The sequence below is a fragment of the Pocillopora damicornis genome, chromosome 7 (assembly GCF_964200805.1).
Source record: "Pocillopora damicornis chromosome 7, jaPocDami1.2, whole genome shotgun sequence".
NCBI classification, from domain to species: domain Eukaryota; kingdom Metazoa; phylum Cnidaria; class Anthozoa; order Scleractinia; family Pocilloporidae; genus Pocillopora; species Pocillopora damicornis.
The window spans coordinates 4,001,121-4,025,000 of record NC_142676.1 but is presented as its reverse complement, the minus strand read 5'-3'; the positions used below and the strand labels follow the sequence as shown (position 1 = coordinate 4,025,000).

The 23,880-nt window shown below is 38.8% G+C and overlaps 3 protein-coding genes and 1 pseudogene across 5 annotated transcripts; 2 read left to right on the top strand and 2 right to left on the bottom strand.

Annotated features, from left to right (window-relative positions):
- Window positions 1-4,974: 4,974 nt before the first annotated feature.
- Window positions 4,975-6,678, top strand: LOC149042120 (melatonin-related receptor-like; annotated as a pseudogene).
- Window positions 6,679-9,671: 2,993 nt separating this feature from the next.
- On the top strand, window positions 9,672-15,446 carry LOC113678946 (melatonin-related receptor). Its single transcript, XM_089211540.1, has one exon. The coding sequence runs from the start codon at window positions 11,586-11,588 to the stop codon at window positions 12,549-12,551; it is 966 nt and encodes a 321-aa protein (XP_089067666.1). The 5' UTR covers window positions 9,672-11,585; the 3' UTR covers window positions 12,552-15,446.
- On the bottom strand, window positions 13,171-15,399 carry LOC113678948 (melatonin receptor type 1B-B). The gene has a single exon (XM_027195869.2). It carries the CDS (start codon window positions 15,397-15,399, stop codon window positions 14,389-14,391), a length of 1,011 nt encoding a protein of 336 aa, XP_027051670.2. The 3' UTR covers window positions 13,171-14,388.
- A 168-nt stretch (window positions 15,447-15,614) lies between the features above and the next one.
- Window positions 15,615-23,655, bottom strand: LOC113678942 (uncharacterized). 3 transcript variants are annotated; one of them, XM_089211505.1, is made up of 10 exons: window positions 23,138-23,655; window positions 22,377-22,426; window positions 22,193-22,258; window positions 21,985-22,050; window positions 21,239-21,488; window positions 20,609-20,762; window positions 19,675-19,895; window positions 19,044-19,097; window positions 17,878-18,093; window positions 15,615-17,369 (listed from the first exon to the last, which is right to left on the bottom strand). In XM_089211505.1, exons 3-10 carry the CDS (start codon window positions 22,256-22,258, stop codon window positions 17,083-17,085), a joined length of 1,314 nt encoding a protein of 437 aa, XP_089067631.1. In that variant the 5' UTR covers window positions 22,377-22,426; window positions 23,138-23,655; the 3' UTR covers window positions 15,615-17,082. The 3 variants fall into 3 exon arrangements, with proteins under 3 accessions (XP_089067631.1, XP_089067630.1, XP_027051665.2); XM_089211504.1 differs by having other exon boundaries at window positions 22,377-22,433; window positions 23,138-23,441; XM_027195864.2 differs by lacking the exon at window positions 22,377-22,426 and having other exon boundaries at window positions 23,138-23,581.
- Window positions 23,656-23,880: the final 225 nt, after the last annotated feature.

Here is a 23,880-nt window from a genome sequence, read left to right as displayed (position 1 = left end):
GTTTCATCTGTTAAGTTAGCGGAAGCTTCCCTTGTAAGGTAAATTCAATGATTGGCGGAGGTATTAATTTTTCCAGACTAACTGTATGAAATCATCATGATTAGAAAGGTAAATACCAAAGGCTAAACTCAACATTGTTCAATCACTTAAATTTCACAAGTGTGTGTTCACTGCAGAGTAGGTGGAAGCTTGTAGTTGCCCAGATGTTTTCATCTTTAGGCAGCACACCGGAAACGGGACAGGACAGATGTTTCATCTGTTAAGTTAGCCAAAGCAAACTTTGTAGTGAATACAAATAATGGGCGACAAGTTTTGGTTATGGACCGTGTTATTTCTGCAGTAAATATAATTCCCCTGTGGGTCATTTGAAAGAGAAGCTCTGGATCCCAAAATACATGATGGAGAGTGGATCTGGTTCTATTGCTTTTAATCACTGCTGAACATCGCTTTACTTATTTAAAATGGCAGTGAAATGAGGTGTCAAGACCTGATGGTGAATCCTAGTGTATAAGCACTCACAAAGTAGATAACTTTCTTGTATTGGGATCAGTTTTGGTTTAGATTGGGAGACTTTTGACAAAGGATTCAGCATGTTGTGCTCTTATGATTTTCTTTCTTCTTTTAAGATTTAGGCCATGGCAACAGTAGCACCACATGAACACTGTAGTTATTATTTTTTAATAAGTGAGTTAATAATCTCTTCCAATTGGCAGTGTTTTTGCATAAAGGCTCTATGCCAGGTACCACACAGAAAACACACAATAGGTAATGGGCAAAATTCTGGTGGCAGGGAAGTGCTTAAATCTAGGGGTAAGGGGACCAGGAAAGAAGCCCTCCTGGGGGGAGATAAGATCGAGTGGTAGTGGGGGTAGCCACCCTGGACAGGAGTCCTGGTAGTCTCTGGGGGTGAGGCCCATATCCCCCAGTCACTAGGAACTAAGGGGAACCGGGAGGGGTGGCCATCCTGGGTGGAGTACAGATCAGGTGTGAATGGTTTACCCAATGTCACTCTTTTTCATTGTAATGCAGCGTTTTTTAAAGAAAATACAAGACAAGACTAAGAAACGTCAGTGGAAAAATTTGGCGGTGACATTGCTCAAACCGATTCTTTAAAAAACCGTCAACTAGTCGATCTGTACTCAGATTGACTGTATTTTCTACGACATGGTATAATTGAACTGATGTAAATTAGTGTTAATTCCAAATTCTTTTGGAAATAAAGTTTATGCTTTCAGGGGGGATCTTTATCCACCCCATGACTTGTGTTCATTATACACACTTTAGATGACCCTTTTTTCCTTTTTTATTGCCTTCGAAATGCCTCAGTTCATGGTCAAAATTTGTTAAGGGGTTAGTTTTCCTTTAAAGTGGACTGATGCTGTGTTGGTTGCGGAGTGGAAGTTGGAAAATTGTTTAGTCAACTAGGTTGACATTGTCACCTCAAAAAGATGGCGTTTCGAACGTTCATCCCTCATCAGAACGAATACTATCAGAAAACCGAAAGCAAATGTGAGAAAACACTCGCAAATCTGGTCATTTGGAAGTAATGCAAATTTTGTCCAAAAGTAAATATTTGCACATGTTACATGAGTAAAACGCACGCGAAAGTTTTTGGATGTAGTTTGGGTAAACGTTGGAAAACAGTGATGCATACATATAGATTTGCAACATGTTTGCTTAGATTTTTGCAGAAAGCAAACATTTTTCCACAGAGAGCAAATCTGGAGTAAATGTACACCGGATTTGTTGATTTGCGGAGGTATCAAATACGAAGCAAATGTAAAGTAGATTTCAGGTTTACGTCGTATTTGCACGCAATTTCAACGGAATAAACATCTGTGTTTGCATCATAATTACTTCTGGTGATAATTTTGGTCAAATTTAGAAGGCTAAATTTGCATCATATTTACTTCTGTCGCAAACCTGTTTAAATCCGTTTTTTCGTGCAGTGTTGTTTCTTTCAAGTGATCTTGTTTCTTTCAAGCAGCTGAAGATGTTTTCTCGCCAAGTGTTTGTGATACCCACATTTGGAAGCTCGGTAAATTTCATTTTCGTTTTATTTCAACTGCACAGAAATAGGAGTTAAGGCTGAATATCAAATCTTACCATGGGGTGAAAGTCAAACTCAAGTTTTTCATGCATTAAGTACAGTCATCTCCTACCTTCCAAGATCCAACGTTCTTTGGTGCCCAACACTAGACCTATTTAGCCAAACGCGTTTTCTTTTATTAGTCTGGTAGCTATGGTTGCGATAGAAACTGTTGGTTTCAAGCCAAGATGAAAATTAATATTAGAAATGAACTTCCCTCTTCCTGTTTGGGCTCTTTGCACAAAAGCTAAATTGGTAGAATAATACGCGGCGAAGAATTTAACTTAGTGCAACGGATTGACTGGAGTAATGTGTCTTGGACTATAAAATGTCATTATTAATTCCTTGAAAGTGTCGCACGTCATGTCAGGTGCAAAGGCATTACAATTATAGATCGTCTTTAGTAATTCATGTCAAACAAACGCAATGCAGGTGAATTTGAGAGAAGAAACGAGAGACTTTAATAAGAATTAAAGGCAAGTCCAGCGAAAATGGTTTTGAGACTCACACAAACATAGATAAAGAGGAAAATTTTGCGCTTCGTACTCCTTAACTTGATGAATTTTATTAAATTGATTACAGTGTCTATATAGTTAATCTATGTTAATGAGACTGGAAAGAAATATGTTTTCTTTCTGTCATCCATAATTTTCTGAAACGTGTTGATTTTCCTTGTATGATTGTTTATCTTGTTTTCTATAATCAGTTTATGAAATAATACAAAGATAAAATAATAAAGATTTGAACGGCTGCCCATGCACTAGAATTGATTACCAACATTGTCTGTGTGCGTACAGCGTTTAAAGTCTGGTTAAACAGGTGTTCTTAGGCAATATTTCCTGATGCGTTATAGTTAAACAAACCCACTAGAGACTGGGGCTCCACGCTGTGGTAGACCAAGCACACACCAGGGTAGGTGAGATCCAGATATAGAAACTTCTTTCCTTATAGTGTAGAGGCAGTAAAATCATTGTATTTTCGCCAAAAAATTGGGCTGAAATGGCCGTGACCAAAAGTTGCACTTGCTAGGCTTGAAATTTTGAGGACTATGTCACTCCAACCAATCTATTAATAAAGTTTTCATTGTGAGACATACGCCCTAGGGTTGTTTAGTGTTCCTCGCGAAACCAAACACCGCGTAACACAACGCGTGACGCTTTCATGAATAAATACATATGTGTTCGAGAATTAATCTTTCGTCTTTTTCGAGATGTGGGCTTCAGACGCCTCTGCTCAAACTCCTTAATTGCAAACGCAACAACAACCTCAGGAAACCTCACCCCAGCACCCCGGGGTTGTAAGATTGCATGTAAACGCATTTTATTTTTCGACCACGGTTAGGCGGGTTACCTCACCTACCTGGGGTCCCTCACCTCCATGTAAACAGGCCCTTAGAAAAGTGTCTCGTCGACCGATTTTGACCACAAAGTAAACAAATTATTGTAAAACGACAAGTTTAAATTGGTTTTATTTACAAGAGTAAATCCCCCGCCACACTTTCAAATTCTTGAAAACGTTTTCGAGGGAATCATAACACCGACAGTAGTTCTGAATGAAACATTGCAACAATACCAGATGAATAATTCTTTAAATGTTTTGAAATTTTCAGCCTTCACTTTGAGGGTCCATTGCAAATTGATCCGAGGATGGAAAGAGGTCAACGCATAATTGAATCAAAAATGAACGCATGACACGTGAATTTTACAATAAGGCGCACGAGGTAAAGTGAGATTTGAACTCGTGGTACGTGAAATACTGTTATTTTATTCTTGCATATACGTGACGCGTGAATTTGTGCCAGATTCACGAGTGAAACGGGATCAGGACATCCTTTTGCTATCCTCTGAAAGCACTCATGTTTCGGTGATAAAGAAAATTACAGGAATTACGTCATAAGTAATCTCCTCCTTTCCCGTCGATCAGTTACGTCGCGCAGGACATCATCTCTTCTCACGTTAACGGACGACATCAGAACAAAATAGAGTAGGGTAAAACAATTGGCAGCTTGAAAGAAGAAGGATCAAGGATGTCTCAGGATGTAACAGAATTAAAAAAAGATAACAGACAATCAATGCAAATTTATTCAATTTCTTTTAGATAAAACAAAGTAACATATCCGCTCTAATTATAGAAGATTTTTACCCCAAGGTTAAAAAATATTGGAAAATAAACAACTAAACAAAGATAGCTTAACCCTAAACCTCTCAAGGAGAAATGATTCTCTGAGTTGGTAAACATAATTTCCATTGTATTATTAGGAAAATACGCCCATAGTTTCCTATTTCCATAATAAACAATCTTTAAGCAAATCATTGTCAGATTTCAAAATTAAATATAGGATATCCCAAAATTTGACACAATTGTGTTACCAACGTCTCAGTATGCGAATTCAAGTTTGTTTAATTAAAGCGGATACAGAGTTTGGTTAAAAATTTAAATCGACAAAGAGAATTCAATGTTACTTAATTACTTTCAGTCATTTACTCGATATTCGCTCCTCTGGGCAAAGATTTAAGCAAAGTTGATAGATAAAAGAAATATTGAAAAGAAAAATGGAAGACAATTAAATGACCACGCTGTTTTAACTTTTTCATCTAAACATGACGAAAGGCACTTACATCTAATGCTTTTTTGAAGCCCTAGGATTGAAATTAGCGTTAACAACTTGAATAAAGAGAAATGTTCACAGAGATTACATCATTCTGATTGGATGAAGCGACATAAACGACAAATTAAAATCAAGAGCCTGCCTAGCATTTTAGGAGGATTTTACCCACACAATTAAAACGAGCGCTATAATTACTTTTGTTGGTTGTGCTGTGTTAAAGTCGGTACCTTTGGCGAGCACAAAATTCACTGTGTTTGAGACCAAAAGTGGAAACTAGATGGCTTCGCTAGAACAACAACTTGAAGCGACGACGAAAGATATGCAGTCGAGAAGCACAGTTACAATCGTCTTAGAGTCATTGGTTTTTGCCTTGATTTTATTATTGATCTTCGTTGGAAACGCTACCACCCTGCTGATTATAGCGTTAAACAGCAGAATGAGAACAACAACGAATATGTTCGTTGCATCACTGGCCATTTCTGATTTTCTTTTGGGAGTGCTTTCAGCGGGTCCTGTTGCATATCCTGCGCTACTGCTGTCTAAATGGCCTTTTGACGATACGACATGTCAGTATCAAGGCTATATCGCTGTAACCTTGGCAGTTGCGTCGACGCAAACGTTAGCCCTTATGGCAGTGAACCGATATTATCGTATTGTCAGGCCAGCAAAATACCGAGCCTACTTCACCATGAAGAAAACACTCATCATGATTCTTCTTTCCTGGTTTTATTGCATGTGGGCTCCTTTGCCATATCTCTTTAGTGGTTACAAGATGGTGTTTCACCCTTTCAAATTCTTTTGCTACCTCCAGATCGACAGCAGACCGTTCACGGCGTTTTTAGTCACTGTGTATGTTGGCTTGCCGACTTTCATCATAGCCATCTGTTACCTAAGAATATTTCAAACTGTTCGAAGCCACAGCAATAATTTTCAAGCTGCAAGTGGATCACTGACACAATACAGTTAACGTAGAGGAAATCAGGATAACGCGCACACTATTTGTTATTGTTGTCTTCTTTAATCTCTGCTGGACTCCTATTCTGGTGATAGACATGGTTGACACCGTTCAAGGGAGGTGGTCGTTACCTCGCGAAGCTTACGTTGCATACAGCTTTTTAGCTGTGATTAGTAGCGCTCTTAACCCTGTCATATATGGTGTAATGAATAAGAACTTTCAACAAGAGTATCTGAAGATTCTCCGGTGTAGATATTGTCGCTCACAAACATTTGTAGAGCCATTTAACTCAGGGGAAAGAGGCACTGGTTCAGTTGCGACAGCCACTTAAAAGCCAAGCTAACTCACTAAACTCTGCCGAAGTAATTTTTTCGGCAGTGGGAAAGATATCCTCAATTTAAAGGAGATTACGATATGTAAGCTAAGTAAGATAAAGAAAATAAAAGCGGCAATGGTAGATTAAAAAGAACAAAAGTGATTGAGGGTGGAAAAGACTCAGACGAATTTGAAAAACGAACTTGAGCGGATTGAATTCAGATAGGCACGCCGGAAAATATGTCAGAGCTGATTGTGGGCGTTATGCGAGTATTTCTTTTTGAGTAATTACTTCTCAAGATGAAAAAAAGCTACAAAAAAATCCTTACATCTGCAGGGCATTGCGCAGGCAATTGAAAATTAACTATGATAATGACGTCGTGAAGAGATCCTTTCTTGTACCAGTTTTAATTTGAACTTTGATGTGAAAAAGACATCTGCTCAAATGCACATAGCACCTGTCCATGGTCTAATTATCACTTTTATTTTCAGCGATGACGTTGTCAGGAGAAATTAGATGCTAGTCACTTTCAGGGGTGAAAGGTTTAAGAAGAATGCTCAGCAATCCTGCATGATTTGAAAAGAGCCTTCATAACGATAAATATTGAGAGCACCTATATGCTTAGGATTAATTCTACATAAGAGCAAAAAACAAAAAATAAAGACAGATGGACTTCAGTTCTCGCATCTATCCCGTTAAGTTGACGCGTAAGGTATTATAGATAAAACTGCTGCCGAGAAAATTTCCTAAGGGTGCTTCATGAAATTAAAAAGATTGAAAGTTTGCACAAGTTCGACTTAGTTGCCAACTCGCCTCGCAAGGTAAAGCAACCACAAAAATCTGTAGTCAATCTTAGTCATTGTATGTGCAGATTTATGATACATATTTAGCCTTCAAAACTTGGCGCCTGAAAGTTGAAGGAAAGACTTCAGAACATGACTCAGAGAAGCGCGTTTACAAGGTTTGCCCGCGAAATTTTGATTCATTCCGGTTCGCTACTAACTGGCTTAAACTGACTAGAGGTGTTAGACAAGGCTGCTCGCTCTCCTGTACCTCTTCATACTTGGGGCTAAAATATTATCGAACAAGCATCGACAGACAGTTGAAATCAAAGGGACTCATTTGTTCGGAAGCGAGATTAAAACAAATCGGTTCGGAGATATTAATAACTAATTTTGCACAGATTTCATCACAGTAGATCACGCTCTTAATATGGTTGATAGATTCGGTGTCATCTAAGGTTTAAAATTAAATGTGAATAAAACTAAGGTGATATGGTCAGGAAAGTGGTCAAAGAAGAAAACAAAACCCTTACAACAACAATGAACTAATGAACTTGTTAAAATTTTAGGGGTGCAGTTCTCCTATGATGAAAACAAGAGTAAGCTTTATAACATCGATCTTAAAATTCCAAAATTGCAGACAAAACTGGATTTATGGAAAGCAATTAAGAAACTTTACACTGTTCGGATTATGAGGAAGACAACAGCGAACGAGAGAAGAGGGGAACGGTTGAATTTAATAACAATTTTGGACGATCTTGAGTTTGCGGACGACCTCGCACTACTTTCATCCAAGTTTAATGACTTGCGTGAGAAAAGTGGGAAATTGACGGAGGAAGCACCCAGAGTAGACGATAAACTTAATGCGAGAAATTGCAAGACACCGAGGACTGAGTTTGCAAGGAACAGGGAGAACATCGTGGTGAATTGTGAAGAAGTGGAAGATGTCGAGGAGTTTGCCTATCTTGGAGCTATTGTAGACAAGGAAGGTGGAGGCAGTAAAGATATTGGGAACATACTGCAAAAGACATGTGGTGCATTCCAGAAACTATGGAAGGTGTGGCAGCCAGAAAAATAGGAAGAAGAACCAAGATACGCCTATTGAAGAGTTCAGTCCGACCGGTCCTGTTATATGGTTGTTGGTTGTGAAACATGGAAGATCACAGAGACCGATGAAAGAAAACTGAACAGTTTCCAATGCCAGTGCCAGAGACGATACTCAGGTTTAGGTGGCAGCAAAGAATGACAGACAAGAGAGTAGTCGAAATGGCAGAGATCAATGAAATTAGCCGCGAGGTGCAAAGAAGAAGGTGGAACTGGTTAGGACACGTACTCTGGAGAGAAGGTGTGAACGACTGTTTTACGGCATTGGGGTGGACACCAGAGGGTCGAAGGGCGAGAGGAAGACCAAAGACCACATGAAGCAGGACTGTCGAATGAGAAAGAGGCAAGGCGGGGTTGAAAGAGGTGAAATGTGGTCAAGGCGGCGGCACGCGACAGAGGGGTTGGACAGACAATGTGACGGCCCTGTACGCCTTCTAGCGCAACGAGCGGTGATGATGATGATGACGATGACGATGATGACGTTAAGTTAAAAAGGATAGCCTACGTGAAGCACCCTCCCACTCAAACGGAAGGAAGGGTATGGATACACGTGGGCTAAAAGAAGAAGACCAACCAGTTGTCAAAACTATCATAATTAGCAATTTAAATTTGGCCATAAAAAATTATTGACGTAGTATAATTATTCAATATGCTAGGGGGAAGAACATTGATTTGTACATTGCGAGGGAATTATCATTTTTTTTCTTTCCCGTAATTATTGGGAGGAGATTGACTGATCTGATATAACAGAATTCGTTTAAGTTCGCGTGCAAACGCCAAAATTTCTCTTCAGGGTTTTAACTGTATAACCCTTGCCTACGTAAGTGCTCACCCTAAGAGAGCAAGGTTATACAATCGTTCACCATATCTCCTCTTCCACATTTTTTACATCCCCTTATACACTGGGGGTCAAAACCTATCTTTTTTTAGGTGAAGGCTGCTTGCACTGAGATGATACTGAATTTGTTGAGCGTGCAAACGTCTAATCTTCTGCTCTCAACGAAGCATAAGTTATGAAATAAATGGGGTAAATTTCTAAAGAAACTGTGGAGCTGCGTCGGTGGGAGAGTATAGCAGGTAATTTAGTGTTGACAACTGAGTTAAAAAATTTAAATTGGCCAACGTAAAGAGTAAAAAGACTGACGTTTCGAGCGTTAGCCCTACGTCAGAGCGATTGAAGCTATGAAAGACTAAAATTACCAGTTCGACCACAGGCATCCCAAGCTCACGTCTCGAGAAAAAGCAAACGATTAATTCATGAAACCGTCAACTGTTGCGTAATTCGGTGCTAAGTTACGAGAGGAACCGTTGAGAATCTGAATGCATTACATGAATAGTATGGGGAACGAAATAGGGTCGTTTTACAAAGATATGTATTTCGAAATATGAACATTTTACAATTAAAATCATTAGCACTCACTCATATCTTGTGTGTCTGTTGTGGTTTCCGGTGTTCTCTGCCATTTTAAGCTTGCTTTCCTCCCTAGGACAAGCATTTCCTTTTTCCCAAAAGAGTCTACCATAGGTCACTTGAAGTACTAAAAATTTAATTTCTACGTAACTTGTGCAACTTTTCTGTTTCCTGTTCAGTGACAAGCCATGGCAGTTTTCGCTGTGATTCCTATTGTTAAGCCCGAGTTTTCCGAAATCTGCGGAAATACAGCGCCTTAGATGTTTCTGCCGATGTTCAAAAATTTTTCCGAACCATGCCGCACTAAGAAAAGTGTCTCGTAGACAGATTTTGACCACAATGTAAACAGATTGTCGCAAAACGACAAGATTACATTGGTTTTATTTTACAAGAGTAAATCTCCCGTCACACTCTAAATTCTTGAAACGTTTTCAAGGGAATCATAACACCGACTGTAGCTCTGAATGAAACACTGCACCATTGCCAGATGAATAATTCTTTTAATGTTTTTTTTTAATTTTCAGCCTTCACTTTGGAGAAGATTCCATTGCAAATTGATCCTGGGATGGAAAGAGGTTGACGCGTGTGAATTTTACAGTAAGGCGCGTAAGGTTGGATGACATTTGACTCGTGGTGCGTGACAAACTGTTTTATGTACACGTGACGGATGAAATTGTGTAAAATCCACGAATGAAACGGGATCAGGACACCCTTTTGCTATCCTCTGAAAGCACTCATGTTTTGGTGATAGAGACAATTACAGGAATTACGTCATGAGTAGTCTCTTCCTTTCCCGTCGGTGAGTTACGTCACGCAGGACTTCTCACGTTAACTGACGACAATGAACAAAGCTTACAAAATAGACTAAGGCAAAAAAAAAAATAGTCAGCTTGAAAGGAGAAGGACTAAGGATGTCTCAGGATGAAAAAAATTTACAAATTATAACTGATATTCAATGTGACTAATTTATTCTATATCTTTTAGATAAGACAACGTGGTACATCCGCTCTAATTATAAAAAATTTTTTCCAAGTTAAACAACTAAACAAAGATTGCTCAACCCTAGAGCTCTCAAGGAGAAATGATTCTCAGAGTTGGTAAACATAGTTTCTTATATATTCATGGAAAAAAAACGCCCATAGTTTCCTATTTCCATCGTAAACACTCTCTAAGCAAATACATATTAAGACGCGTATTATCTCAGCTTGCAATTTGTATAATCTATGCGCTCCAATTAGAAAATATTTTATTCCAAGGTTAGATAACTTGACAAAAATTGCTCAACCCAAGAGTGCTCAAGGAGAAATGATTCTCAGAGTTGGTAAACATGATTTCCTAAGTATTCATAGAAAAAAAAAACCGCCCACTGTTTCCTTTTTCAGCTTTTCTCCACCGTGAACACAGTCTAAGTAAAAACATATCAAGACAACGTATTATCTCAGCTTGCAGTTTTTAAAATAATCTGTCTTTAAATTGCATTGATAAAGCTGCAAATGCGATTGGCCCTCGTTGTTCAGAGTCGGATCTTTCTATCTATCTTTTTTATCAATCTTATCCATCATTTAGTTAAGACAACGTGATATGTCCGCTCTAATTATAAAAGATTTTATTCCAAGGTTAAACAACTAAACAAAGATTGCTCAACCCTCGCTGTTCAGAGTGCCACAGGAAAAGTAAAAAACTCAAACTCTTAAAACCGTTTTAAATAGTAAAGCTTCTATAAACATTTTCATTCTTATGATCAGTCTAACTAGATAATACAAAGTTTGGTTAAAATTTGGAATCGACCATCCGGTTAAAACAAGGAGATTCAAGTTCAGTATCCAACGTTACTTACTTTATGTAACGAACTCGATTTTCGCTCCAATTGGCCAAGATCTAAGCAAAGTTGATAGATAAAAGAAATATCGAATTTAAAAGAGAGAATACGACAGAGAATATGGTAAAGTGAAATAAACAGAGAAAAACTTTGATAGAATGGAATATTTATAGCCAATTTTAAGAAAAATGGAATGCAAGCTGTTTAAATTTTTTTTCTAAACATGACCAAATTTATTAATTGAAGCCCAAGGCTAGGATTGACACAAGAGTTAATACCTTGAATTAAGAGGAGTGTTCAATAGGGGCTATATCATTCTGATTGGATGAGGCGACATAAACGACAAGTTAAAATCGAGAGCCTGCCTGGCATTATATGAGGATACTGCGCTCACAATTACATCGAACGTTATACTTACTTTTGTTGGCTGCGTTTTGTTAATAACGGTATCTTTGGCGAGCACAAACGTCGCCGTGTGTGAGACCCAAAAGAAGAAACACAATGGCTTCACCAGAACAACAACTCAACGCGATGGCGAAAGAAATGCAGTCGAGAAGCACAGTTACAATCGTCTTAGAGTCATTGGTTTTTGCCTTGATTTTATTATTGATCTTCGTTGGAAACGCTGCCACTCTGCTGATTATCGCGTTTAACAGCAGAATGAGAACAACAACGAATATGTTCGTTGCATCACTGGCCATTTCTGATTTTCTTTTGGGAGTGCTTTCAGCGGGTCCTGTCGCATATCCTACGCTACTGCTGTCCGAATGGCCTTTTGATGATGCAACATGTCAGTATCAAGGCTATATCGCTGTAACCTTGGCCGTTGCGTCGACACAAACGTTAGCCCTTATGGCAGTGAACCGATATTTTCGTATTGTCAGACCAGCAAAGTACCAAGCTTACTTCACCATGAAGAAAACCCTTATCATGATTCTTGTTTCCTGGTTTTATTGCATGTGGGCTCCATTGCCATATCTGCTTAGTGGTTACAAGATGGTGTTTCACCCTTTCAAATTCTTTTGCTTTCTCCAGATCGACAGCGGACCGTTCACAGCGTTTTTAGTCACTGTGTACGTTGGTTTGCCGACTTTCATCATAGCCTTCTGTTACCTAAGAATATTCCAAACTGTTCGAAGCCACAGTAATAATTTTCAAGCTGCAAGTGGGTCACACAATACAGTTAACGTAGAGGAAATCAGGATAACGCGCACACTATTTGTTATTGTTGTCTTCTTTAATCTCTGCTGGACTCCTATTCTGGTGATAGACATAGTTGACACCGTTCAAGGGAGGTGGTCGTTACCTCGTGAAGCTTACGTAGCGTACAACTTTTTAGCTGTGCTTAGTAGCGCTCTTAACCCTGTCATATATGGTGTAATGAATAAGAACTTTCAACAAGAGTATCTGAAGATTCTCCGGTGCAGATATTGTCGCTCACAACCAGTTGTAGAGCCATTGAACTGAGGCGAAAGAGCCACTGGTTGAGTTGCGACAACCACTTGAACTCTGCCGGAGTCATTTTTCTGGCGGCGGGAAAGATTTCCTTAATTTAAAGGAGATTACAAGATGTAAGCTAAGTAGGACAAAGAAAAATAAATGCGGTAAAGTAGATTGAATGGGAACAAAAATGGTTGAGGGTGGAAAAGACGAATTTGAAAAGATGAACTTGAGCGGATTTAATTCAGAGAAGCTCGCCGGGCGATCTGTCAGAGCTGATTGTGGGCGTTATGCGAGTATACGTTTTTGGGGAATCACTTCTCAAGATAAAAAAAAAAAAAAATGCAACAAAAAATAATCCTTACATCTGCAGGGCGTTGCGGAGGCAAATGAAAATTAACTTTGATAATCACGTCATAAAGAGACCTTCGATGTGAAAAAAGACATCTGTTCAACAACGCATTGCACCTGCCTATGGTCCAATTATCATATGTATTCTCAGTTAGATATTGACTTTTGCGTTATGGGCGACCTTATACATATCAACCCTTTACACCTAAAAATTAATGTTCATATTCTACATACTATTCTTTATATATTTCCTATGGTGCTGACAAGGAGAACTTATTTACCATTCAAGAGCTTCTTTAGTTGGTAACTATTTCCTTTATTCTCCTGACCTTCAAGTTTGTTTCAGGGATGACATTGTCAGGAGAGATTAGATGCTAGTCACTTTTAGGGGCGAAAAATTAAAGAAGAAAGCTCAGCAATCTTGCATGATTTTAAACAGAGCCTCTATAAAGAGAAATACTGAGAGCACCAATGCTAAGGATTAATTTCTAGATAGGAACAAAAACGAAAAGAACAACAGAGGGACTTAAGTTCGTGTATCTATTCCGTAAAGTTGACGCATAGCGAGTTGTAGATAGACTAATGGCTGTCGAGAAAATTTTACTAACGGCCACGTCAGGTAAAGGATTGAAAGTTTGCACAAGTTCGACCTACTTGCGAACTCGCCTCGCAAAGTGAGGCAACGACATAAATCTGTTGTCAAATCTCAGTCGTTGTATATGCAGATTTATGATACATATCTAGCCTTCAAAACTTGTTTAAGAAGCATGGTCGGCCAATTTTGACCCATTTTGGTCCATTTCCCACCATATGAACAGGACGCTATTAAAGTCCAGCCCCTTGCCAAATGATAAACATTTAGCTAACATTTTTTAAAAGGTAAATTCGTCGCCTTTTGCACGATATAAGGGATATCGGCAAATTAAAATTAGAAAATAGTCATTTAGTGCACTTTTTATCTATTTTCTTTAACCTCTTTGTCTCCATTCAGACCAATAATGCAACAGTTATCAAGATTTTTCTATTTTGAGTTACTCAGTTCAAAAAAGAGTTTGCAAAAAACTTGCCGGAGTACTGTTCTCCTTCTCTTTCCACATTCTGTTCGGCATAAACTATCATTTCCTTTACTGATCTCTCTCTTGCTCAAATTTCGTTGTCCTGAACTGTTGTCTATAAATAAGTACAGGCGTGCCACAACCCTGAATTACTCCTTTAAAATTTAGAAAATAAGACCATACCTTTATGAATCAAAGTCAATTGTCAATTCTCAAAAACTCTTTTGCGAAGAGTTGTTCAATGAATTAACATTATTCTAATCTTCATCCGTCGGTTAAAGAAAAATTATTTGGGTTGTTTACTTCCTCTTCGATTATGAACAAAGCTCTCTAATGTAGATTCCATTTTACATATATGCGCTATTACAATTATAAATTGAAATATTTACAGCTAACTTCAAAATCGATCAATTACTCTCTCGCGCTTCGTAGAAAAAACTGAGCATTAGAGCGATCTTTTAGCAAGTGGCAGATGTCGGTTTGATCTTCTTTCGTCTTTCCATTAGTACAGATGGCTCAACGGTCGATTGCCTGCGGCAGTGTCTACATCGAAATAATTGCAGATACTCCCTTCGAAAATTGTTGTTAAGTAAACCGTATATGATAGGGTTTAGAGCACTGCTAACTGTAGCTAAGAAGCTGTATGCTACGTACGTTTCTCGAGGGAATGTCCACTTCCCATCTATTGTGTCAACAATGTCTATCAACATTACAGGGATCCAGCAAAGATTGAAAAACACTACAATGATAAAAAGTAAACGAGCTGTCTTAATCTCTTCCACGTTTAGTTGGTTACCTCCAAATACAGTGCTATGGACATTATTGTTATGGCTTCGTACAGTCTGAAATATTTTCAGGTAACAGTACATTATAACGAGAGTTGGAGGTCCAACGTAAACAGTCACCATAAATGCCGTGAATGGTCCACTATCGATCTGTAGATAACAGAAGAACTTGAATGGATGAAATACCATCTTGTGACCACTTAGGATGTACGGCAAAGGAGCCCAAACGGAATAGAACCACGACAAGCCAATCATGATGACAGTTTTCTTCTTGGTAAAGTATCTGCGGTACTTCTCTGAGCGGACTACTCGATAATATCGGTTCACTGCCATCAAGGCCAATGTTTGCATCGATGTAAGGGCAAAAACGATAACAGTGTATCCGTGATACTGACAAGTCGTGTCACTGAAAGGATACTTGGACAACACAAGGGTTGGAAAACCAATGGGAACTGTTGCTAAAATTCCTAACAAGAGGTCCGATATGGCGAGTGATGCAACGAACAGATTCGGAATAGTTCGCATGCGACTGTTTAATGCAACAACTACGAGGGTCGCTGAGTTACCAACAACCAAAAGGAACAAAATGAGCGCGTAGAGTCCTGCCTCTAGGACAATTCTGATCTTGCTCCTCGAGTTGAGTTCCTCTAGCATTTCTGCCAATTGAATATCTGACGTCTTCATGATTTCGATTCAGAGTCCGGGAATTGATTCTTTACAGATTCAGATCCATGCAGCTGTAAAACCGACAAAGGCGGCTCATCAGTGCAATTAAGACACGACCGGTGCTACATTTACGTTCCAAATAGAGTGATGTCAAATTTGACGAATCATTTCGCATGGATCATTAATCATGTTGTTCTGTCCAATAGGAAACAGTCAGAAGTTCCCTCTAAAAGCGAAAAGATCGGCAGGTTTGTTCTTCTCGTTAAATTAAATGATTGTTTTGGTGTTTCTGTTTACTCTAGAGCTCTTCGCTTTTTCGCTGACACTGAGTGAATAAAGAATGGCCTCACTAAAATTATGTTAATAACCCTATTTACAATAAAGTTGGACGACTAGGTGACCGATTCCGAAAACACCTTCGCGACGTAGAAAGAAATGACAAGGACGCATCCAAACCAGTCGCTAGACACTTTAATCTCCCTGATCATTTTAAAAAACATATGGCAGTTTGCGGCCTTTCATTTGATCTAGGCAGTTCGGAAAGCCGCAAAACACTAGAACAAAACTATATCTTCCAAATCGGCTCTGTTAATCCCCACAGTATCAACAAGCGCTTTTCATTTAACTAATTTATTTTTGTTTTCTTGTCACCATATTCAAACTCAGTAGCGTAGCTCCATTTTCTGCATATAAACCCACACACATCTCACAATTCCTCCAATCACTCTGACGAAGGGCTAACGCTCGAAACATCAGCCTTTTTACTCTTTACGGGGGCCAATTTACGTTTTTAACTTAGTTGTTAACACTAAATTACCTGCCATACTCTCCCACCGACGCAGCACCACAGTTTCTTTAGAAACTTACTCTCTTTATACATTAAAGTTTGCTTGGCTCAATTCAGTTTTTTCTCCGCGAGCACGCCTATGGTGATTACCTTGATAGTAGTAGTTAACTAGGTCTCACTGTGCATTGCAGCTCATCAGCTGGCTCAGGTTTTTTTCTTTCCGCTATTACATTAATTGCTTATAATTGTTATTAGTTGTGTGAAGAGTGAGCGTAAATCATTTATAACATGTAGCATATTCGCCCCAAGTCTAATTTCGCTTTTTCGATTGTTTCCGTCGAATTTCGGTGGTTTTGTTTTCCACTTTCCAGACTTATACAATCTTGCCGAGTTTTAACATTTAAAAAGCTTAATCCTCAAATTCCTAATTATAAATATGATGAATCGTTGCGTAAATGACAGAAGAGAGGCACAAGAAAATTACTTTCTAATCAAGTATTCCGTGCAATGAATCTTTTATATAAGACAGTGCGATATTATCCATAATATGGAGGAACAAGAAATTGTAGGTTACCAATCTTTATACATGAACATTTTAGGATTAATTTTACTGACTTATGCCTTGCATACCACTAATCTCACAAATCACAACTGTTTTGCTGGACTATATGTACAAAAACTTTCCGTAACTTTGATTATGGGCTGTGGTGACAAAAGCATGCACGGTATGGAAAGTACTAGTTATGAATGAAAACAAATGAAACTGTGCTCAGCCCTTACAGTCCTAACGAATAGAGTCGATGTCAGCAAGAATAACAAACATTATTTCAAACTTCATATTTGCTTCTGACACTAGGTTAGTCTTAGTCCAGATACATGCTAGGTCCCATATGAATATGCAATTATCTTTTATGTCACTGCTGTTTCGACAAAATTGATGTTTCTAAGCCCTCGCTCTTCTTTAAAATTTGAATAATGCTTCCGCCATGATGAAGCCTTTCGTCAACGTCCTTTTGGCCACCTGCCCCATATTTCACGTTTGTGGGCCAATCACAAACGTTCAGGTCAGGGTTGAACAGGAGTCCCTCTGGACAATGCTTCCAATAGGTGATGCCATTGGTACATTGATAGAAGTTGCTGAAATCGTTTGGGTCAACATATAAACCGTCGGCTTTTCCATTGCAAAACTTCTCATCTGGTTCTAGGTGGCAAAGAATAGCAATGCAATTTATTACTATGATGAGAGAACTTGAGGAATGAAACGTAAATCTTTTTTATCTTAAGAATGGCTATAAAAGTGCGCAATAAACACCTTTAAAAAATCTTATCATTGTTATCATATTAAATGGAAAGGTATACATCTTTACATAACTTCCAAGAAAAAATAAAAAGGTGTGTTAACTGAAAATTAAGGCAATAACAAAATATGCCCTTAAGCTAAAATTGTCCCACTGTTTAGAATGGGACCGGAAAGTAGAAAGGCCATCTAACAGACCAGTGCTTTTATCTGAACCTCTCGCCTCCACACGATAAAAATTACGAAAAAACCAAAAGGAGGACTGCATAGAGCCAGCGACAAATGATGGGGATTTCCACTTGGATTCAACTTTGAGTGGAAAAATTCAGAGCAGCATGGTCGACAGCTTACTGGTCATATCTTGGAGGAGAGAAGGGATCTATTAAAGAAAGTCACACTGATCAATGCCTACCTCCAGGAGGTTTGGAAGTAGGTGATGGTGAGGGTTTATTATTTCCCCCAGCCGTTGTCAAAGGCGCTGAACTGCCACCTGCGGATGACCCTCCTGCCGAGGTTGGTACCTTGGATGTTGGCAGAGGTTGACCACCAGACGGACTTGTACTTGCAGCCGGGGTAGGCTTAGTACCTCCCGCCGTTCCTGAAGCTGGTGCATTCGTTGGACCGATAGCTATAGATGTATAGGTAAAGTAAATTTTAAGTCAGTAAACTTATCCCGGTTTTTTTGTGGCATTAAAAAATTAGGAGTATTTTTATTAGATAATAGTCGATATCAGTGGCTATCATTTAATGCAGCTAGATATAATAATCAAGACACTAGCAATGAGCCAGTATGACCAGGAGCTGTTGTTCAATATCCTTCCCTACCCCCTCCTCCTCCTTAGACCCATCTCAGTAGCCTGTAACTGAACTGAACTAATCGATACATTACTACGCAGAAAAGATAAATGTGTGACTAAAACTTTGGTAACGACATGTCACCATAATCAGACGGTTGTTGAAACAACAGTGTATAATGATGGTGTGGAAACATAGAAGAGAATGCACTTTACAATATGAACAGACTCTCTTTGGTGTAAAAAAAAAAAAGTCGGCTCCTGCTCTTTATTGAAAGCATTTTTTAGATGAGACGATCAAACTCCCCTCGGCATTTCTTGCAGATGTAAAACTGATTGCACAAATTGGTGCCTCTGATCATGTTATCCATTGAGGTGTTTTTTAATTACAGATAAGTTGACTCTGCCGGCTCAAGTAGACTCCGCTCCAGCGAAATTCTTCTTTTAATACGTTAAATGTTTTTTTTTTCCCACACCTTCGTTATTTTTTATTTAATGATGTAGATCAAGGGATGACTTGTCGTCACCAAACAATGTTGTTTAAGTATCTTGGATCAATATCAGTATCTGGGCAACTGCTCACCTACCCCTCCCCTAACTCAACAACAGTCAATTGACAACAAGTTAAGGTTAATGTTGAGTTAGGGGAGGGGTAAGTGGGCAGTTGCCCAGATACTGATATTGATCCAGTATCTTAAACGTTTTACCCATTCTCTCATTACGTTACATCGAAGCCAAGTTAGATTTAAATATATGTGGTATGGGATTCTTTTCATTTACTGACGTTGTTCACTTTTTCCGTCTTGTCCGTAGCATTTTATGCTCTCTGGATTGCTGTCTACAACAGATATGAAAGGCATAAGATGCATATTATTGTTGCTGCGGTTCTAAGTTTTATCCTTTAATTTCAATTTCAAAGGAGGGCACTCAGCTTGAACTGAGTTGGTTTGGTTCGTCATGGAACCCCATTCTGGCCAGGGTGGCTCGTACCAAAGTAGCAGCTTTTTCCTCACCCAGTTCCCCTCGGGCCACCAGAAAGGCTGACATCTCTGGCTACTTAGTTGTGGGAAGCAATCGTCGTTACTTGCCCGGCATTCCCCCCTTCCAAACTGGTCACTACATACTGAAACGACGAGAAGGTAAAGGCTGCAACTAACAGCCACAAGAATTGATCAAGCTAGAGGATTTGTTTTCTTTCATAGGATGTCCCCCTAAAATTACTTCCAGTCAATTCCCGATGTCCAAAGTCCTAGATAATAGACGTGCGGCATCTAATTTTTTTCTTAAGCAACATAGTCAAGCCACATGTAGATTTATTCCTAGCCTATACCTTAATTACAAGAGTACACTAAGGTTTTCCTATGGAATAATGTCTATAGGGAGGAATTCACGTTACCTCCCGGTAATAGCTTTACCTGGATTGAATCCTGAGTACTGTATGTTCGTGGGAATATTCACATCATCTGTAACTTCAGAAACCGTGGCTACCAGTTGCTCGCCACTGATGCTGGTTATCCTAAATTTCTTTGGAAATTTTATCTCTCCTAAACCGCTGATGGTAAAAAAGTTATCTGCCGTTCGTTTCATACAAACCCACTTGTTATTGTGCTCGATCTCCATACCAACAGTTACCACCCTAATAAGTCCGATTATAAAAAGAAAAAATAAATTAAAAAAAATAAAACTGAAGAAGCAGGGAAGAGAAGGTCTTAAAACAGTCATTGATTTATATATGTATGTTTATCTAATCCATAGAGCAATTTTAAAATTGGTTCAGTTCGTTGAAAATCATTTCAATTCAGCAAGTTTTCGGCTGTAGTTAAAAGCTGCGATGAATAGATATAAAAATGTACTTATGATGTTGGTTTTTGGTGTTTTAAAATAGTTTGTTTTTGTCAACTGCATGAGTTGGCCACCGTAAAGAATTTTTTAAAGCTGAAGTTTCGAGCGAAAGCCTTTGGCCAGAACGAATAGCTCATCATCAGACGAATGGCTAACGCGCAAAACTTCAGCTCTAGAGACTGTTTACGGTGGCCAATTCAGCAATTCAGTAGATAAAACCAAATTATCTTGTTATAAACCCCACTGACGCAGCACCACAGTTTTTGTTGAAACTTACTCCCTTTACTCATTGATGGGTATTTTAGTCAGAATTAATTCGACTCAAACAGGAGCCAGTACTTAATGGGCTGCTGACTCAAATAAAGATGTATCTTAACTTCAGTCAACAGCCATAGGTTATCTTCTTTGTGGTTCGAAGTTAACCTCCACTTCTCGAGTACAATTATATAACAGTACTATGATATAATTCGTTTTAGGAAAGGACTACTGTTCCTCCACTGTACTAACTTTGAGTTCCGAGCTTGCAGTTTTATATACCAGTTGTCGCTGCCGGAAAACCTGAGCTGAATATTTCCATCTTTACCTGGCACAGTGGGGCACTCGATTGCCTTGAATGAAGTCTTGTACTTACCAAAACCTTTTCTGTAAAAATCGAAACCAGCTGCATGGAGTAAAAACAAAAACAAAAATACAAATTAATCGAAAAAATCAAAATTTTATAATAAAGTGAAAACGAAGAAAAAGGAGGAAAGAAGGTAAGAATTCTAAATGAATCAACTGTCACTCATGCGCATGAGCATTGCACTGCTGATAGCAAACCTATGGCAAACCGAAGCATTTTGAAGTTAATCCAACAATAATAGAGCACAATTTCTATCGATGTTATGCTTTAAAAACCCCAGTTTATCTCGGCTCGATCGGTATATTTTCTTCTTGTGGACCCTCCTTGAAACTTCGAGCGCAAAACGCAATTTGAGGAAATTAAAATATTCGTAAATTATTCAATAAAATATCTGAACTTTCGCAATTATGTCTAGGAGCTCACCTTGTCGGTAGATTTAGCTGTTATTGCTATCGTGGTTTTTATTCAAACGTGCATGTGCTCAAAATTTTACAACAGACTTATAACCGCTGTACCTTGTTTGCATCCTCCACAGAGGTCCCAAATGGTTGCCTTATAGGTGCCTTTCATCGGTGTGGGTCCCCCACTGGCGGCGGTGGCTTGTTCCCCGTTGGCCTTAATTTCAATGCACATACCGCACCCGAGGGACGTCTGAAAGTCACCTTTACCAGCTGCAACCAGCATCCAATCAGGCTGCTTGTTCAGCGGTGATACAGGATCTAAAGCGCATGCTCCACCTCCTGGATAGTCATTATAGTACGTGCTCTTACCAGAAAGAGAAAGTGAGAGAGAGAAAAAGAGAGAGGGAGATAGATAGGTAATTAACACTAAATTTAACAGAAAGAATTACATAACATGCAAATAAGAAATTATAGAAAACGTTTCTCATGCTCATGTTACACTAAGGTAAATACATAAAATACAACTGGAAGTGTAGTTCCGAATTTTTCGTCTATTCACGTTAGCAACTATGTATTAAAAATTGCCTTTAGTTAACAATATTTCTGGAAATATGTTGGCCTGTGTTACTTTACATCTCTTCGGGAACGCTTGGTTATCACAAATCTTGTTGTTGTAATTACTGTTGCTTTTTGTTTGTTTTCTGCTTTGTTTGTTTGGATCTCCATTGGCTGGCTGCAGAAAAGACGCCAAAGATGATTCTAGGCGCTGGCACTCATGTTTATGTGACCTATCTTACACTATCAAGCCTTAAAGACTGACAGAATCGTTTCCAGTCGTTGCATTGAAAAACATCACTTACAAGTCCACTAGTGACTTTTGCATAACGACTCCATATTTCTTTCACATTTTCCATGCTTGTTTGCGCCTAAAATCGGAAACGAAGAAGAATAAAATGAATAAAGATAGACAAAATTGGTGAACTACCACCTGACGTGTTTAAATTTTTAAATTTGGCGTACCAAACGAGGAATTCCTGAAATGGCGGTAACCTGGGTATTCTAACTTACTTGAAGGATGGTTCCTTTAAAGCATAGGAGAACGCAGATAAGCAACGAAAACTTCAAAACATCCATCTACAACAAAAGAAAGATATATGAGATCACAATTATGGCCCGTACTGGTCCTGCGCACTCTTTAATACAAAAAAAAGAAAGAGCAAAAATCCTCATTTTGCAGAACAGGGGTTCTTACCTATATCCTGCCCCTTAAAATTGGTCAAAATTTCGCAAATCTTCGCCACACTGGATACTCAAAACAATGAAACGAGAAGAAGTGTATTAATTTTCAATTAATAAATGGCTTGTATCCATACTTCTTTTATACTCTCAGATAAAGTTTTCCCAAAGTAAAATGATGTGAGAAGGCTTGAGTTTCATAAACATTCTTGACGAGAGGTTTTTAGTCAGTTGAACTCTGACTTTTCCATCGTTAAACGGAAATCGAGGAAATATATGTGAAATCTGGAGACGCAAGTTTGGACAATTCAATTGAGATTTGCTCTTTCGAATTACAGTTGTGCAGCGCATAATTTATTCCCATGAAAAGCCCCACTTCCTTCCGCACGACTCGCCCATAAGATTCGGGAATTTAGGATCCTGGGGAAAGTAGGACGAGAAAATTTCTGGCTTGATGTCACCGCAAGATCGACTGTTTCTCCGAGTTTCAATCTATTACATCAGGTAAAAGAAGTAACTTATTGGAAATCACTTCTCGTCCTTATTGTTGTGGATGTGCATCGTGTGAGCCCATGGCTTGAAGTAGCAAAAGGCTGAGCATAGGAAACGCTTTAAAATCCAGACGATATCTTTTTCCATTTACGGAGCTTATATTAATTACATTAGCGTTTATCTCCCGCTTACGAGTACTGAAAACTTTCACGTATGTTTACTTTGTTCTGTACTTGACTATGCAAACGGACGGAATCGTACTGCCATCAAATTTAACTCACTTACCTGGTATTTCGTGGGTGGTGAGTTCTTCTGTTTTTAAACTTTGCCAACCAAGTTTTTAGAGGTTTTTGCCCATGAGGGGTTTTCGTTGTAAGCAGGTGGAAGAACTCGGAGGGTATGCCATTATGAAAAAATTAACTGGTGATTCTTTCATCGGATGACTGCATCCGTCTGAAGCACAAGAGAGTTCTTTGTATTTTGTCTGACGGTATTCAAGTCTAAAGGAACATTTTTGCGGGTTATGGTGATAGATTTCCTTTTCTACTCCGCCCAGCAACAGACGTTACTTATTTTTCCCTCCTTTTCGTTTCTCCTCGGGTGGGGAGGGTACGGCTACTCGTAGACTATTCAAACCCACTTTTAGTAACAGGCAGCAGTTCGATGTTATTTGATAGGCCGTATTCTACAGGCAGTTTGATTTGTTTTTACTTGGAGGACAGTTTGCTTCTTTTACTAAATAAAGCAAAACATATTCCATGTCGCCGTGGATTTTTACAGTAGTAGATAACATAAGACGTCAAAATATAATAAGAACATCAGTGACACACTGTGGTACTGGTAACTAGATACGGGATATTCTGATTGTGTGGAGGAGAGCAGAATACAATATGGCGGTTTTGTGTAACAAATACTACACATTTGCCTTGTGTACCACTCTTTGTTCTTACCACCCTTTGACGTCAACTGTGATCTATTACTTAAAAACACATGTCAACATGGAATCTATTCGTTTTTTTTTGTAAAAA

Coding starts and splice junctions, on each gene's coding strand:
- LOC113678946 (XM_089211540.1), top strand. CDS start 11,586: ATGGCTTCACCAGAACAACAACTCAACGCGATGGCGAAAGAAATGCAG.
- LOC113678948 (XM_027195869.2), bottom strand. CDS start 15,399: ATGAAGACGTCAGATATTCAATTGGCAGAAATGCTAGAGGAACTCAAC.
- LOC113678942 (XM_089211505.1), bottom strand. CDS start 22,258: ATGGATGTTTTGAAGTTTTCGTTGCTTATCTGCGTTCTCCTATGCTTT. Junction 19,896..20,608: donor CTGCAAGCTCGGAACTCAAA/GTTAGTACAGTG, acceptor CGGACTTATTAG/GGTGGTAACTGTTGGTATGG. Junction 17,370..17,877: donor TACTTCCAAACCTCCTGGAG/GTAGGCATTGAT, acceptor TTTGCCACCTAG/AACCAGATGAGAAGTTTTGC.